The sequence below is a fragment of the Salvelinus fontinalis genome, chromosome 25, assembly GCF_029448725.1.
Source record: "Salvelinus fontinalis isolate EN_2023a chromosome 25, ASM2944872v1, whole genome shotgun sequence".
NCBI lineage: Eukaryota > Metazoa > Chordata > Actinopteri > Salmoniformes > Salmonidae > Salvelinus > Salvelinus fontinalis.
Window position 1 is genome coordinate 1,386,528 of NC_074689.1, and position 18,609 is coordinate 1,405,136.

The 18,609-nt window shown below is 45.3% G+C and overlaps 1 protein-coding gene across 5 annotated transcripts in view; it reads right to left on the bottom strand.

Annotated features, from left to right (window-relative positions):
- LOC129822730 (protein scribble homolog) overlaps positions 1–18,609 on the bottom strand; it is a 127,221-nt gene that overhangs the window by 56,393 nt on the left and 52,219 nt on the right. For all 5 annotated transcript variants that reach the window (XM_055881073.1, XM_055881072.1, XM_055881074.1 and 2 more), the window contains exons 3-15: positions 14,165–14,243; positions 12,891–12,980; positions 12,532–12,588; positions 10,626–10,689; positions 8,673–8,747; positions 7,434–7,578; positions 6,962–7,080; positions 6,595–6,794; positions 6,067–6,233; positions 5,415–5,542; positions 3,375–3,500; positions 2,969–3,145; positions 2,308–2,724 (exon numbers count right to left, since the gene is read on the bottom strand). In XM_055881073.1, coding sequence (XP_055737048.1) covers positions 2,308–2,724; positions 2,969–3,145; positions 3,375–3,500; positions 5,415–5,542; positions 6,067–6,233; positions 6,595–6,794; positions 6,962–7,080; positions 7,434–7,578; positions 8,673–8,747; positions 10,626–10,689; positions 12,532–12,588; positions 12,891–12,980; positions 14,165–14,243 — 1,844 coding nt within the window. The remainder of the gene's footprint in view (positions 1–2,307; positions 2,725–2,968; positions 3,146–3,374; positions 3,501–5,414; positions 5,543–6,066; positions 6,234–6,594; positions 6,795–6,961; positions 7,081–7,433; positions 7,579–8,672; positions 8,748–10,625; positions 10,690–12,531; positions 12,589–12,890; positions 12,981–14,164; positions 14,244–18,609) is intronic.

Consider the following 18,609-nt stretch of genomic DNA (forward strand, 5'->3'; position numbering starts at 1 on the left):
AGGAGGCCAGCAGGAGCTGTCTAGTGCACAGCTGATGGAGTGGGGATTCGATAGACTATCACTTTGTATTAATAGATTTTATCATTGGCATTATTGACAGCTGGTCCAAGAGAGCTGGGAAACTTGACACGAGAGCTCAGAGCAGCCACAAGAGGGACCTCCACTCTGAGTTGACAGGGAAGTGTGTGGGGATACACATGACTACATCCAAAATTGCACCCTTTTATAGTGTATGACAAAAGTAGTGCACTATAAATGGAATAGGGTGCCATTTGGTACACAATTAGGACTAATGGGGTGAAATGTGTCCACGTTTTAAGCATTTAAACAACTCACACTGGATTTGGTTTGTGGTGGTTGTCCATTTGTAAACTGTCAGTCTGTTTGATGACATTTACAAACATTTCAAATGTTGTCAATGAGAATGTCCACTCTTGTTAGTTATTCTATGTCTTTCAACAGGTTACCGACTAGCGCCATCTGTGAATGTCTGAGAGAATCCTGCTTGTGTGGGACAGAGAGGGCAACGTAAAAGCACCCGAGTGCAAACTATAGGACTTCCTGTAAACAAACAAATTGTTTTTCCTATGCACAGCAACATGACATGCAATGTTATCTCCTTCTCAATCCAATCCAGTGCCAACAGTCCAAATTGAATGCAGGGTGACAAGACTGGGAGCTTCTAGGCATTTGAGTGTCTAGGGTGTGCATAGAGGCGAGCAAGCCACTAACATGTCAGCATGAACAGAACTGGTGTGCAAAAGCTTTATTCAACTGTCTGTCAGCTTCATTAGGGCAAAAAACACTAAAGGAAAACTAGCCCATGGTAGTCCTGGCTAATTTGAAATTGGGATACATGGTTAGGGCGCCACGTTTTTCGTGACCAGGTGGCCCCAGTTAGTGTAGTCAACTTATCAGAAGAAAAAAAAACTTGGGGCTCCAAAAACAACAACTACATAAAAACATGATAGTGAGTGTGTACAGACCTGCCAACCTTGAATCATTTTTATGAGTGCCACTTCAGCACGGCGGCGGGACCCCCGGCCCTGCGGATCTCACGACGGCTCTCGCGACACCCACACCGCTCAAATCACAGGCAAATGCACTTTTTTTATTGCCTAATAACGATGTTGGCAGAAGACTGCCTCAGTAGGAACGGTACGCAATAGACTTACGCGTACTTGGTAATTAGAAAGCTAACTCAAAGGTACAATCAAGGCTCTCCCTAGGATTTTCTGACTAAAAGTGGTGCTGATGTATGCCTAAGGTTGGGTACGGTGGAGGTCCGTAGGGGGTCAGTCAACTTCCCCCTCAGGAAGTAGGAGCATTTTGCATTATTAAAAAAACCTGTAACTGCCATGTCCTGAAACCTAGTCTTAAATGATCAAACAATGTAACCAATACAAAGTCGTGTCTTCGATCCTAAATAAAAATGGATTGGTCTCAATGACACTTGCAAAATTTAGAGGTAATGATTATTGTAATTAATAGGTGTCTGTGTGAATAGTCTAGCGAAAATGTAAAACTGGCTTCTTCATTTTGTTTGGGAAGAAAATGAGGAATTACTCAATCACTGGATGCAACGTAGTAGTCCAGCTTACTGTAGGACACTTGGAATATGAAACTGAACTAGGCCTATATGAGCTTGTTCCAGATCTCCATCCCTGACCTCATCCATCCAGTTAAGTCGGACTACTAGGCCATTCAGCAACATGCCTGGTTGTCATTGGTGACCTGAACATTATCACATCAGCAGCAGCCTACTGGTGACACAGCTATATCAAGAGGACAAATCAACAACTGATTAATGAACATAGGCCTATTAACCTTTAAGTCTAACATAGCTTTCCGTGAAGGACGGTTTTAGCGGAATAGCTCGCTCTGCCGTGTTTTGTCTCCATCAATGCAGCGACGTGCACTGAACTACCGTAACAGCGGACAGGTCTCCTTTCTCATCATTTCTCATCCTTTCTCATTTCTCGCGCCTACTGGCGGACGTCAAAGCATGTTGGCAAGGAAGTGTTCTCGCCTAGTTGACTAAACGCTGTAGCTACACACCTTCACCGTAAAGACGCCTTCGCTAAGGAGCTAACTACAAAATAACAGTGTCTAATGTGCTTGACTAACACACACAATTTGGAAAATACAATTGCGTGCATAGAATGCAGAATTTGTGCAGGTTGGCAGGTCTGGTGTACGTTTTAGTTTTGTACTACAGCCCTACTCACCACGAGCCTATGTAGCCTGTATAGTAATTGTGTTTCCTACCCACCATCCCCTGAACCCCCCACCCCGAGCCCAGTTTACCTTGACCGGCTGCAGGGAAGAGTTGACATGAAGCAGACTCCTAACCTCCTGCTCTGGCTCTTCTATTCGGTTGTGGCGCTGTGGAGTAACCATACACTCCTCCTCCTCCTCCTCCTCCTCCTCCTCCTCCTCCTCCTCGGGGTCAGGGTGGTGCGAGGCGGGGTGTTGGGCCAGGTGAGCGTCGGGGCTGAAGCCCTGCAGTAACGCGGCCACCGCCTCGGGTTTTGGCAGCTTGGTGATCTTGAAGTTCTTCTTGTAGTGCGGCGTGTCCTTCCTGATCAGACGCTGCTTCTCCGTAGGGAACTGGGGCCTCTGTTCCTCTAGGTCGCTGCATGGGACCCCGTCCCCACCCTCCGCATCCTCACCGTCCTCAATCCCACCCCGGTATACGGGCTCCTCTGCAAAGTGCACCGTGGGCTGGCGGAAGAAGGGAAAGGATGGTGTGAGTGACGGGAGAGAAAGAAAAGAGCAGGAGGGAAACGATCGTCTTGAAGACAAGGATCCGTCTCACTAGTCACGGTTATTTAGTTGACCTGACCAGGAGAAAGTGTATAACTAGGGTACAGAGTTTTCCTAGCTACGAAACGCCAGGTCTTAAATGACCAGCACCAGTATTAGGAGAGGCGATTGAAACAGAGACTGTCGTAGTAGTGAAACTCACCTCTACATACTCCACCTCCATCTCATCTAGCTCCTCCTCCTCACCACGCCCACTCACTAGGCTCTCCCTCGCTGTGGTAATCATGCACCGTCTCTCCTCGTGAGAGTTGGCAGAGGCTGTGCTGTTGGACGCCGCAGAGTCGTGGCTCTGATTGGACAGATTGCTCAGTCGTTTCTCCTGCAACCACCAATCACACGTCAGAATCCTCAGAACAACATGCTGGATAAGTGGCCAACAGGTACACACTAAGCTTCTGTTTCAACAGTACACCTTTACCTATGATCTGTATGAACCATACCCATAGCACTGACGGTGTTTACCGAATGTGTGCATTTAAAATGTTAAAAAGTTTCACTCACGGATCTCACGTATGGTGGCATGTAGGGTGTACAGTGGTGTGTTGTACCTCAGTACCAGGAGACTCTGGCTCTCCATCAGGACTGGATATGTGGGCCTCGTTCCTCTTCTCCTCAATCACCTTCTTCATGACCTTCAGCTCACTGGGGTGGGGCGTCGCCCGGCGCTGGAGACCCTGAACAGACACACGTGCACGAGAATCTGTCAATTCCCCAGACTGACAGTTCATCTACAGACACAAGGAGGAGACCGCCTCAAAAATACTTTTGCAAACTGTAAATTAGACCCAAGGACAAAGTACAACAAACTGACTCAAGGAAACTCAAAGACTGAGATGCCGAGACTATGACTGAAATGGAGTCCGCTACTGATTTTCTGACTGGATATCTCTCCACCATATTACTTTACCCTGTCATGCACTGTCAGAATGGAAATGAAAGAAAGGACCATGAAAGAAAGCTAAGTTATGAACCAGCCATAGAGCGCTTTATTTTAAAACGTGTTGGTTCGTGCAGTGCACGAGTCACATGAACGAAGCTCCTCATAAAGCACTGTTCATGTATTGTAAACTCAGCAAAAAATAAATGTCCCTTTTTCGGGACCCTGTCTTTCAAAGATAATTCTTAAAAATCCAAATAACTTCACAGATCTTCATTGTAAAGGGTTTAAACACTGTTCCCCATGCTTGTTCAACAAACCATTAACAAACAATTAATGAACATGTACCTGTGGAACGGTCGTTAAGACACTAACAGCTTACAGACGGTAGGCAATTAAGGTCACAGTTATGAAAACTTAGGACACTAAAGAGGCCTTTCTACTGACTGAAAAACACAAAAAGAAAGATGCTCAGGGTCCCTGCTCATCTGCGTGAATGTGCCTTAGGCATGCTGCAAAGAGGCATGAGGACTACAGATGTGGCCAGGGAAATAAATTGCAATGTCCGTACTGTGAGACGTCTAAGACAGCGCTACAGGGAGACAGGACGGACAGCTGATTGTCCTCGCAGTGGCAGACCACGTGTAACAACACCTGCACAGGATCGGTACATCCGAACATCACACCTGCGGGACAGGTACATGATGGCAACAACACATGTCCGAGTTACACCAGGAACGCACAATCCCTCCATCAGTGCTCAGACTGTCCGCAATAGGCTGAGAGAGGCTGGACTGAGGGCTTGTAGGCCTGTTGTAAGGCAGGTCCTCACCAGACATCACCGGCAACAATGTCACCTATGGGCACAAACCCACTGTCGCTGGAACAGACAGGACTGGCAAAAAGTGCTCTTCAATGACGAGTCGCGGTTTTGTCTCACCAGGGGTGATGGTCGGATTTGCGTTTATTGTCGAAGGAATAAGTGTTACACCGAGGCCTGTACTCTGGAGCGGGATCGACTTGGAGGTGGAGGGTCCGTCATGGTCTGGGTCGGTGTGTCACAGCATCATCGGACTGAGATTGTTGTAATTGCAGGCAATGTCAACGCTGAGCATTAAAGGGAAGACATCCTCCTCCCTCATGTGGTACCCTTCCTCCAGGCTCATCCTGACATGACCCTCCAGCATGACAATGCCACCAGCCATTCTCCTCGTTCTGTGCGTGATTTCCTGCAAGACATGAATGTCAGTGTTCTGCCATGGCCAGCGAAGAGCCCGGATCTCAATCCCATTGAGCACGTCTGGGACCTGTTGGATCAGAGGGTGAGGGCTAGGGCCATTCCCCACAGAAATGTCCGGGAACTTGCAGGTGCCTTGGTGGAAGAGTGGGGTAACATTTCACAGCAAGAACTGGCAAATCCGGTGCAGTCCATGAGGAGGAGATGCACTGCAGTACTTAATGCACCTGGTGGCCACACCTGATACTGACTGTTACTTTTGATTTTTACCCCCCCTTTGTTCAGGGACACATTATTCTATTTCTGTTAGTCACATGTATGTGGAACTTGTTCAGTTTATGTCTCAGTTGTTGAATCTTATGTTCACACAAATATTTACACATGTCAAGTTTGCTGAAAATAAACGCAGTTGACAGTGAGAGGACGTTTCTTTTTTTGCCGAGTTTATATGTACAAGTGTATTAGTAGTCTTACCCTGCGCTCTGCAGCCGCCTCATCGTCCTCATCCTGCTTGGTAGTCTCCTCCTGGAACTGGATAACTGACACCCGGTTCAGGTTGCTGTCTATCCAGCTGTCGTCCACACCGTTCTGCAGCAGGTTCTCTGTAGGGAGACAAGATGGAGAGAGGGACTGGGTTACAAAAACAGCTTACAGGATAATCACTTTTCCTGGATTGAAACGGTCATCGTTGTGGTACAGGGGAGTTGTGGTGCTATGAGAACATCTTAAGAACATTTGGGTTGAGAGTGACAAGAGAGCAAGAAGGACTCTGGGAGAGGAATGTGCTGCTCAGTGTAAAATTGCACTCTGGTTCTGTTTTCAAGATTTCGATACGCAGCTCACACTTGATAAAGTAGCTTGTGACCTGTTCGCGCTGGCCAAAAGTTTCCAGTGTCACGGGTTAAAAAAAAGACTGATTTTGCAACACCCCAGTGTAGCTCCTATGTTAGAGGAAGTAAAGGGAAGAGGATATGCAGAGAAGGAGGATTTCGGTTAAGTTGGTAAATAGTGAGTAGCCCAGGAAAAAGTTGAGATGGAGAACCGAGCGTGATAGAGATGTGAGAGAGGAGGAAGATGATGGCATAAAGAGGATGTCCACCAGGAGGTAGGTGTAGGGCTAACTCACCCAGGCTGGGGGAGGGCTGCTGGGGCAACAGGTAGCAGGTGAGCACCTTCTCCCCGGTGCTCTTGTCGTCCTCCGTCTGGAACTTGAGCATGGGCTGTGATTGGTTCTCTGCCAGCCACATGGCCTTCAGGTTGAGGTTGGCCAGGGCAAACGGCAGGTTCTGTAACCTGGGGACACCACACAACAACATGGACAAATCATATGGAAAGTACTATTATGAAGAATAGTCCGGTGTTACTCAGTTGGAAGAACAGTGTGTTTGCAACGTCAGGATTGTGTGTTCCATTCCTGCTGGGGCCACCCGTATGAAAATATATGCATGCCCTACTATAAGTCACTTTGAGGGAAAAAAATGTAATTATTATTATTATTTTTATTATTATATCATTATTAGACTATAAGACTTGATAAAGGATCAAGAGAAGCTCGGACTACTTGAGAAGTGGAGTCACTAGATATGTTATTACAGGAGAGAAGTCTACCAACACCAGTGATTTACGGGACCTATACGGGGTGTAGAAGGGTTACCTGTTCCCCGCCACGTCCAGAACATGAAGCTCGGTGGCGTCAGCCAGCTCAGCGGGCAATTTCGCCACGCGGTTGTCTCTGAGGGAGAGCACGTTGAGGCTGGCACAACCACCCAGCTCATCAGGCACGTCGCCCAGCCGGTTGCGGTCCACATTCAGGTTGGTCAGCTTCTTCAACTTGCCCAGCGAGCGAGGCAGAGTCTATTGAATAAAAATGCACAATAATATTTTTTTTTTAATTGAATGGATGTTTAAAGTTATGCATCTCAAGGGAGACGTTGAAAGGACAAGGCCGGGAGTCTCGGGACAAGGCACGTATAGTACTGTACATTTGTTTTGAGCCAGCAAACTGTGGTTCTAAAATGTACCTGTAAGAGGTTCTCGGTCAGTACGAGTTCCGTCAGGTTCTCACACTCTCCTATGGCGTCACTCAGGTGGGTCAGTCGGTTCTGGTCCACTTTCAGGATGGACAGCTGCTTCAGAGAGCCTAATGAACACGACCCAGGTCAATTAACATCACAAGCCTTTGAGTCAGTATATATGTATCATTTCCCCAGTAGGGGGCAGTATGGTTTTCAGTGCATTACCTTCTATTACATCCAAGCAATGAATATGCCCATGTCCATGGGTCTAATTCAACAGTACTTGGTAAAAAGCACACACCTTGACAAAGTACTTTGAAAAACTCAGTTTAGCCTGACAATGAAGCTACTGTGTAAATCAGTTCAGGTGAATAAGCCACCATACAATGGGACAGCGAATGCCATCAGGCAACCTTTCCTCCCTCCCTCCCCATCTACCTCCTTCCCCCGCTCTCTCCCATCACTCGCTCTCCTTCACCTATGCTGTCGGGCACCACCTCCAGGAGGTTGTGTGTGAGCAGCAGGTCAGTGAGGGCCAGCAGACCGCTGAGCTCCGAAGGCAACTCCTCCAGTCGGTTCTCTGACACGTCTAGACACACTAGTCTCTGCAGGTTCCCCAGCTCCTACAGACAAACACACACAAATCAATGTCGTTTTTAGTGTGAATACTCCCACTGAAATGTATGTGGTAGGTTTCCTGCTAGGCTTGGGCAGTATCCAGATTACCATACCTTCATACCGACCTTGTGCCATACCGAGATATTCATAACTAGACACAAGGGGCACTATTTTCAAACCCCACTGCCAACATGTACATGTACAATCCTTTAGACAATGCTAACGTGCACATTGCGAACATTTTATAAAGTCTCTGACCTAAAGTATTTACAGGACAGACGTCCCGGTGTATAAAGTTATACAAGTAACTCAATGCTAATAACTATTTGCTGCATGCACAAAACCAACACTAGACAGCAAGGCTCTTGATCCAGGAGGGGCCTCTCTGCTGTTACCAAGCAAAGCTTGATTTTGGAAGAAGCTAACCATTACATTTACATTTAAGTCATTTAGCAGACGCTCTTATCCAGAGCGACTTACAAATTGGTGCATTCACCTTATGACATCCAGTGGAACAGCCACTTTACAATAGTGCATCTAAATCTTTTAAGGGGGGGGGGGGGGGGGGGGGGGGTCAGAAGGATTACCACTTAGCTAGTAAGCTAACTAGCTACTAAAACAGCAAACCAAATGCTCAACTGCAGAGCATTTAGCACAGTTTACTTTATAGGTATAAGATACAGCATCTAGATACAGCATCTAGCTGGCAAACACTTAGTTGTGAGTTCCATACTGTAACTAGATCACCTGGCGCATACTGCACAACAGTGAGTGAGTGAGTGACTCTTGTATTTGTGTGCTTGTAAACAAAATCACGACTGGGGACTTCCGGGAAAATGAATGACACGATCTTCTTTATCTCCTAACGTATTGCACAAGTTGACTGCAGGTATTTACTTCAAAACGTAGCTACAAATATTCAAATGTATACAAAATAAAACGTCAAAGAAATGGTTTCAACGGTAATGAAAAAACATCTCGTGGCTACTTCCAAATATCCCAGTATAAGGCATACCGCCCAAGCCTATTTCATACAGAGCAATGTTCTGGTTCTAAGCGAATAAGAAGGGCGTGGATGCCACGCCAGGACCGTACTCACTAGTGGCAAAGAGGAGAGCTGGTTGCGGTCCAACCACAGCTCCCGTAGGTTAGGGAGAGCACCAAGTGTGTCCGGCTGTTGGAGATAGACAGAGAGAGGGAAAAAAGAGAAAAGAAAGGTAAACAGAGGGCCCAAAGTTGTCTTTGCTCTGCTTCTAGAGCGAGTGGGAACAAACATGCATCATCCACTATACTTAAATATGCATAATTTGGGAAGGGGAGAGGGGGCGGCTACATAAACACACATCATACACCCCAAATACCACCGCTCTGGTGGAGTCCCCAAATGGCTGTGGGAAGGGGCGAGATTCACCTGACAAGACAATCAATCATATACACACACCCTGTGCCTGTTCGCTATGCCCACAAACCACACAGAAAAAAAACATGTTTTTATCCAAAACAAGATGCTTGCCGTAGCCCGTGTCCTGCTCCAATTCATTTTTTTTTTATTTTTTAAACGAGGCGCAATTCATTTGGGCTCCAAAAAAGCCATTGGGAATCAATCCCAGAAAACAAAACCTGTAAAATGACCCCAGATTGTATTTGAGTGACGCGTTACATTAAAAGACTAGCATGCCTGTGAGGGATGAACAATGTGCAGTATGACAGGCAGACAGCCAGGCTTTCAGGCGGCAGCATGGCGTCAGGTTGTTTGCTCAGCCTACGCCCGTCAGGTCAACAGGCATTATTTACCCTGTACATAGAGATGATTAGCCAGGCAGGCTTTCCCATGCTAAAAGAAGCAGGACTCAAGTGCAACATTACCTACCTATCCCTTTTCCCTACATAGTACACTACTTTTGCCCAGGGACCATAGTAATGCACTATATAGGGAATAGGGTGCCATGTGGGACGCATTCATAGCACACAGGGGCCCTAATGTGCAACAGACCAGTTCCAAGCCATTGTGTTTGTTTGTGGGCTAGACATGTGGATTAGATGGGTGCTTGTGGTGGGGAAATGTAAGAAGGGTGATTGGGTAGTGTGATGTGTGTGTGTGCGCGCACGCCCGCACGTGCTGGACATCAGGGTTGGGGTCAACTCAAATTGAAGGCAGTCAATTCAGGAAGTAAACTTTAATTCCCATAAATAAATAATAATGTACATCTATATTCAATAACTTCTCAATAAACAGAAAAGGAGAAGCTATGTCAGGTTTTTCTGGATTTTAAAATCAAATCACTTCCTGAAATGCCCGACTTCAATTCAAATTGACCCCAACCAAAGATGGTTTAGTACGAAGATAAGTAGAAACTGTTGTTCAATAGAAATCCCTGATCACGGTTGTAGGCGATATCACAGCTCATCCGGAGAAACACTTAATCGGGTCGAACGGTCATCTCTCTCTAAACTCTACATGTACAGGCCGTCAAATTAAAAACCACTCTTTCGATAAAGTTGTTTTTGACAAATGTAAAAGTGTCAGTGTGACACTTTTACAAGGTTGTAATAATGACATGTTCACCTACTTGAAACATTGGTTTGAATGTTGTGCCTTTAGAAATCTAAAAAAATTAAGGAATCATTTTTGACTTTTCTCATCGACTTCTCAAACCCCAAACCCGGTCTGGTGTGCAAAGTCTACTTCACAAGCGTTCCCGGAATGTTGGGTCTCTGGGTTTATAAAAGCTGTACCCCAACCCTGCTGGACATCCAGGGTGTACGATCCTGTGTGGCATGTCCTGTGAGCTGGATATCTAACCAGCTTGTATGCAAGACGTGTTTTTGTGGTACAGCATAAACCGGAGTCAAGGGTGCGTATATTTCTATGGCCTCCATGCATGTTGAGAATGTGAGTTATTGTCATGCTGTATATCACACATCCTTTACGTAATGTCGCCGTTGCCAATGGCACCCTATTCCCTATGTAGTTAACCACTTTTGACCAGAGCCCTGGTCAAAAGTAGTGCACAATATAGGGAACAGAGTGCTATTTAGAGCTTGTCCTTACCAACACATCCAGTTCATTGCTGCCCAGATCCAGATGCTCCAGTTTCACCAGGAAAGAGAGTGACCTTGATAAGCGAGAGAAACACATAAATCATAGAAAACACTGATGTAATGGGGACCACTGCACACTCAGACGACACGGTCGAGTTAAAACTCACTCAGCGTTGTGAATATACAGTGCCTTGGGCATTTTTTCATAATCTACACAGAATACCGCATAACGACAAAGCGAAAACAGGTTTAGAAATTTTAGCAAATACATTTTTTGAAACAGAAAAACCTGATTTACATAAGTATTCAGACACTTTGCTACGAGACTCGAAATTGAGCTCAGGTGCAGACTGTTTCCATTGATCATCCTTGAGATGTTTCTACAACTTGGAGTCCATCTGTGGTGAATTCAATTGACTGGACATGATTTGGAAAGGCACACACCTGTCTATATAAAGGTCCCACAGTTGACAGTGCATGTCAGAGCAAAAACCAAGCCATGAGGTCGAAAGAATTGTCCGTAGAGCTCCGAGACAGGATTGTGTCGAGGCACAGATCTGGGGAAGGGTACCATAACATTTCTGCAGCATTGAAGGTCCCCAAGAACACAATGGCCTTATCATTTATCAAGTTAAGAACCACGTAGACTCTTCCTAGAGCTGGCCGCCTGGCCAAACTGAGCAATCGGGGGAAAAGAGCCTTTGTGAGGACAGACGGAAGCCAATCGTCAGTAAAAGGCACATGAAATCCCGCTTGGAGTTGGCCAAAAGGCAGCTAAAGACCCTCAAACCATGAGAAACAAGTTCTGTTCTGATCAAACCAAGATTGAACTCTTTGGCCTGAATGCCAAGCGTCACATCTGGAGGAAAGCTGGCACCATCCCTACGGTGACTCATGGTGGTGGCGGCATCATGCTGCAGGGATGTTTATCAGCGGTAGGGACTGGGAGACTATTCAGGTTTGAGTGAAAGATGAACAAAGCAAAGTACAGAGAGACCCTTGTTGAAGTCCTGAATGCTCTGGAGAAGGTTTTCAGACTGGGGCGAAGGTTCACCTTCCACCAGGACAACGATCCTAAGCGAACGTCCAAGACAACTCAGGAGTTGCTTCGAGACAAGTCTCAATGTCCTTGAGCGGCCCAGCCAGAGCCCGGACTTGAACCCGATTGAACATATCTGGAGAGACCTGAAAATAGCTGTGCAGTAACAATCCCCATCCAACCTGACAGAGAAAAATGGGGCGAAACTCCCCAAATATAGATGTGCCAAGCTTGAGGCTGTAATCGCTGCCAAAGGTGTTTCAACAAAGTACTAAGTCATTTTTATTTTACATTTAACCTTTATTTAACTAGGCAAGTCAGTTAAGAACAAATTCTTATTTACAATGACCGCCTACTGGGGAACAGTGGGTTAACTGCCTTGATCAGGGGCAGAACAACAGATTTTTACCTTGTCAGCTCAGGGATTCGATCCAGCAACCTTTCGGTTACTGGCCCAACGCTCTAACCATTAGGCTACCTGCTGCCCCAAAAGGGGTCTGAATACTTTCCAAAAGCACACTGTAATCTATATATAAATACATCAATAATGTATTTGAATGGCGACTTCTGGACTGTTACAGTCTGGACCAGATAGGCTAACTGATAACCATCACGCCCAATCATTGACACATTCCCACATAGTCACACACATGACAAGCTGGTCATTCAGCACACATTTACAGTCTGTCCCTCTCACAACAACTGTATCCATAGTGAAGAGAGCAAATAATGTTGTTTGCTAGTGAACAGATAGACTATAGAGGACTTTGTGCTTCAAATCACCAGTCATATCATCAAGGTCTCCTTTCTAGGAAATAACCACCTTCCCTAGCATGGAGGGTGGCTGGGACTCTGCCAGGCTAAAGAGGGCACTTACGTGGGCAGGGACTTGAGCAGGTTCTCCCTGAGCTCCAGCGTCACCAGGTTGGCCAGGCTGCAGGAGAGAGGGAAGAGAGGATGAGAGAAGAGGAGGAGGAAGTCAGTCAGATGGAGTGTCTGATGGTCCTGGTTAACTTTGCATGGCGATTGCTCTCGTCCAACCGGTCACGCAGTCAGTCTGTCTGAGAACCCACTGTGTCATGTAATTACGCCTTCACCAAGGTCTGTCATTTTACAGAACGAGGAGGCTGAATGTTTAGAGTAAGAAGGAAACCTGTGTCGGAGTTGGTTCAAACACCCATGCGTGCAAGGTGGCTGGTCTGCATATTTTGTTGGTGTGTGTGTGTGTGCACTTACTTTCCTATGTCGTTGGGCAGTGTCTGCAATGACACGTCGTTAAGGGCCAGGTGGGCGAGCCCTCTGAGCTGAGTGAAACCATCAGGCAACCTGGTGATGAGGACAGAAAGGGAGAGAGGAAAACAGATGGAGAGAAACACAGGGGGGGAAAAAAATGGCCCTTTAACACCAGCCCTTGAAGCCCTTGGAACAGCTGCCTCATCTGCCTATGGCAGCATCCCAAATAGCACCCTATTCCCTTCATAGTGCACTTTTCAGTAGTGCACTATATAGGAAATGGGTGCCATTAGGGACGCAGCGCAAGTGGCCAGATCCATCGGTCAAAGCATTCACCATCACCACTCCTGCCAACAGTTCCTTTCTTATTCTATAGGAGAAGTAAAAGCAGGGAGATGGTTGCCTTGCCAAAAGCATTATACTTCTACAGTATACTTAAACGCCATGTTAAAAGGTGCAAAGCAGCCGTTTGTTTCTTCTCAATATATTACCATTTCTCAAGCAATAGTTTTGCTAGGACTGTCTGGGAGTGGTCTGAGTGCGGAGGGGACAACTGAAAACTAGCTTATATTAGCAGAGAGGCTTGGAACGCTTTCTTATTGGTCTATTAACTAATTAACCGTGGCGTAGCCATGCAGGCCAAAACAGGTCGAAATGTCAGGCAGTCTTTTCAAACAGCTCTTAGACTAAAAGGGCATTATCATTACTTTCACTATATCACAATATTATTCCAACCGCAGTGTGGAAATATGGACACAGGAAATCATGCTTTTGACTGTACTGGGCCTTTAATGTAGTTTCAAGGTCAGCGAACAGCATACTGTAGCCTCACAAAGCCTTGTTCTCCAGGTGTTTTGCTCATGTACTGTACATAATCTAATACTGAGAAAGGGCCTGCTCTGAGCCTTTGACACATTACATTTACATTTAAGTCATTTAGCAGACGCTCTTATCCAGAGCAACTTACAAGTACATACATTCATACTTTTTTGTACTGGCCCCCCGTGGGAATCGAACCCACAACCCTGGCGTTGCAAGCGCCATGCTCTACCAACTGAGCCACACGGGACCATACATCTGGGCAACCACTATCTGCACAGTTCGTTGCACATTTGTTTCATTGTCTTGAGCTGTTTATTTTCAGGCCATTATGGAAAGGAAATAATCACAACATGGCACAAAGCACACGTATGACAGTGACCTCCCCCATATATCTCAAAGGCATTAACACAATGGCAACAGCAGAGAGAGAGGTGGTACTGGACTGATCCACTAACTTGGAGAGGGGGTTCCCACTGAAGTCTGCAATCTCCAATGCCTTGCAGAACTTAATGCTCTCGGGGATCTCAGGAATGTCTGCGGACAGAGACAGAGACAGAGATGAGAGATTAGGAGCACAGTCAGATATATCTATACTGTATACTGCTTTTCCTGTCACCTGCTATATGATATGTACACCAAGGACACGAGAGGGAAAAAACAATTTCCATTGTGTGTGTGTGTGTGTGTGTGTGTGTGTGTGTGTGTGTGTGTGTGTGTGTGTGTGTGTGTGTGTGTGTGTGTGTGTGTGTGTGTGTGTGTTGAGTTGCAAAATGAGAAACATTTTGAGATCGGTTTGACGTAAACAATCAAGGGCGGAATTTACTTCTGCCATTGATTTGTAGGGGGGGTGGGGTTTACAGTGCATTCGGGAAGTATTCAGACAGCTTCACTTTTCCACATTGTGTTATGTTACAAATCTAATCAAATGTTAGTCAAATGCGCCGAATACAGGTGTAGACCTTACAGTGAAATGCTTACTTACGAGACCCTAACCAACAAAGCAGTTTAAAAAAATACGGATGAGAATAAGGAATAAAAGTAACAAGTAATTAAGGAGCAGCAGTAAAATAATAATAGCGAGACTATATACAGGGGGGCACCGGTACAGAGTCAATGTGATGGGGCACCGGTTAGTTGAAGTAATACGTACATGTAGGTAGGGTTATTAAAGTGACTATGCATAGATGATAACAGAGAGTAGCAGCGGTGTAAAAGGTGGGGGGCAATGCAAATAGTCTGGGTAGCTATTTGATTAGATGTTCAGGAGTCTTATGGCTTGGGGGTAGAAGCTGTTTAGAAGCCTCTTGGACCTAGATTTGGCACTTCGGTACCGCTTGCCGTGCGGTAGCAGAGAGAACAATCTATGACTAGGGTGGCTGTAGTCTTCGACAATTTTTAGTGCCTTCCTCTGACACCGCCTGGTATAGAGCTCCTGGATGACAGGAAGCTTGGACCCAGTGATGCCATGCGCCGTTCGCACTACCCTCTGTAGTGCCTTGTGGCAACTGCCTGGCCTCCGACCGCAACAGGCAGTGATGCTCTCGATGGTGCAGCTGTAGAACCTTTTGAGGATCTGAGGACCCATGCCAAATATCTCCTGAGAGGGAAAAGGTTTTGTCGTGCCCTCTTCACGACTGTCTTGGTGTGCTTGGACCATGTTAGTTTGTTAGTGATGTGGACACCAAGGAACTTGAAGCGCTCAACCTGCTCTGTTAAAAACATGTTGGTATTACAGACTCAGACAGGGAGAGGTTGAAAATGTCAGTTAAGACACTTGCCAGTTGGTCAGAGCATGCTCGCAGTACACGCCCTTGTAATCCGTCTGGCCCCGCGGCCTTGTGAATGTTGACCTGTTGCGGAGAGCGTGATCACACAGTCTTCCGGAACAGCTGGTGATCTCATGCATGTTTCAGTGTTATTTGCCTCGAAGCGAGCATAGAAGTAGTTTAGCTCATCTGGTAGGCTCGTGTCACTGGGCAGCTCTCGGCTGTGCTTCCCTTTGTAGTCTGTAATGGTTTGCAAGCCCTGCCACGATTCGATCTTAGTCCTGTTTTAATGCTTTGCCTGTTTGATGGTTCATCGGAGGGCATAGCGGGATTTCTTATAAGCTTCCGGGTTATAGTCCCGCTCCTTGAAAGCGGCAGCTCTAGCCTCTAGCTCAGTGCGGATGTTGCCTGTAATCCATGGCTTATGGTTGGGGTATGTACGTACGGTCACCGTGGGGACAACGTCACCGATGCACTTATTGATGAAGCCAATGACTGATGTGGTGTACTCCTCAATGCCATCGGAGGAATGCCAGAAAATATTCCAGTCTGTGCTATCAAAACAGTCCTGTAGCTTAGCATCTGCTTCATCTGACCACTTTTTTTTATTGATCTAGTCACTGGTGCGTCTTGCTATAATTGTTGCTTGTAAGCAGGAATCAGGAGGATAGAATTATGGTCAGATTTGCCAAATGGAGAGCAAGGGAGAGCTTTGTATGGTCTCTGTGTGTGGAGTAAAGGTGGTCCAGAGTTTTTTTTTAACCTCTGGTTGCACATTAACTTCTTATGGCTGCAGGGGCAGTATTGAGTAGCTTGGATAAAAGGTACACAGAGGTGCCCATAGTAAACTGCCTGCTCCTCAGTCCCAGTTGCTAATATATGCATATTATTAGTATTGGATAGAAAACACTCTGAAGTTTCTAAAACTGTTTGAATTATATATGTGAGTATAACAGAACACATAGGGCAGGCAAATACCTGAGAAGTTCCAATTCCTGTTTGAATTTTTTCTGAGGTGGCAGATTTTCAACCAAGCTCTCATTGAAATTACAGCGAGATATTGATGAGCTTTCACTTCCTACGGCTTCCACTAGATGTCAACAGTCAATAGAACTTTGTCTGATGACTCTAACGTGAAGGGGGGCCGAAGGAGACAGGAATGAGTAATCACTGCCACGAGCTGACCATGCTTTCACATGCGCGTTCACATGAGGACCTCCGTTCCACCGCTCATCTGAAGTAAATCTAATTCTCCGGTTGGAATGTTATTCAAGATGTATGTTAACAACATTCTAAAGATTGATTCAGTACATCGTTTGACATGTTTCTACTGACTGTTACGGAACTTTGGACATTTCGTCACATTATAGTGGACGTGCTTTGTGACTTTGGAATTGTTTACCAAACGCGCTAACCAATGTAGCTAATTGGACATAAATAACAGACATTATCGAACAAATCAAGCATTTATTGTGGACCTGGGATTCCTAGGTTCCTATGTATTTTCTGGTTTCTATTGACCCCAACATGGCGGCTAATTTGGCTATTGTTCTGAGCTCCGTCTCAGATTATTGCATGATTTGCTTTTTCCGTAAAGTTTTTTTGAAATCTGACACCGCGGTTGCATTAAGGAGAGGTATATCTATAATTCCATGTGTATAATGTGGCTATGCCATATCACTTGATGTTTTGGAACTAGTGAATGTAACGCGCCAATGTAATCTCAGAGTTTTTGTTATAAATATGAACTTTATCAAACAAAACATGCATGTATTGTGTAACATGAAGTCCTATGAGTGTCATCTGTTGAAGATAATCAAAGCTTAGTGATTCATTTCTCTATTTCTGCTTTTTGTGAAAGCTAGCTTTCGCTGGAAAAATGGCTGTGCTTATTGTGGTTTTGTGGTGACCTAACATAATCGTTTGTAGTGCTTTCGCTGAAAAGCATATTTGAAATCGGAAACTTTGGTGGGATTAACAACAAGATTACCTTAACAATGATATAAACCACATGTATGTTTGAGGAATTTTAATTATGAGATATGTTGTTTAAATTTGGCGCCCTGCACTTTCACTGGCTGTTGTCATATTGATTCCGGTAGCGGGATGCAGCCATAAGAAGTTAACATACTGATAGAAATTTGGTAAAATGGATTTAGGTTTCCCTGCATTAAAGTCCCTGGCTACCAGGAGCGCCGCCTCTGGGTGAACGTTTTCTTGTTTGCTTACGTCGGAATACAGCTCATTCAATGCTGTCTTAGTCCCAGCCTCTGACTGTGGTGGTATGTAAACAGCTACGGAAAATACATATTAAAACTCTAGGAAGAAAGAGTCTCTCATGATAAGCTGTAGACCACACTACTTCAGGCAAGCAATAGCTCGAGACTTCCTTAGATATTGACACACCTACTCATTCAAGGGTTTTTCTTTATTTTTACTATTTTTAACATTGTAGAATAATAGTGAAGACATAAAAACTATGAAATAACACATATGGAATCATGTAGTAACCAAAAAAAAGTGTCAAACAAATCAAAATATATTTTATATGAGATTCTTCAAAGTAGCCACACTTTCATGCTGACCAAACCGGACACGCACGTGCACCATCACGCTGTTGACAATGTTCGACAATGTTGTTGTTCGCCGCACCGCCAGCATTCAAAAGTGACCAAAACATCAGCCAGGAAGCATAGGAACTGAGAAGTGGTCTGTGGTCACCACCTGCAGAATCACTCCTTTTTTGGGGGTGTCTTGCTAATTGCCTATAATTTCCACCTTTTGTCTATTCCATTTGCACAACAGCATGTGAAATTTATTGTCAATCAGTGTTGCTTCCTAAGTGGACAGTTTGATTTCACAGAAGTGTGATTGACTTGGAGTTACATTGTGTTGTTTAAGTGTTTCCTTTATTTTTTTGAGCAGTGTATATATATATATCCTGTTGAGGATGGGGGCGCTGTTGAGACTATTTATGCTAATTGGGCAATTTTTGAAACGGCTTCCCACAAAATCCTTGATCGTACAATATGCATATTATTATTATTATTGGATAGAAAACAGTCTATAGTTTCTATAGGAGTTGAAATTTTGTCTCTAAGTGGAACAGAGCCCATTCTACAGCAATTTCCCTG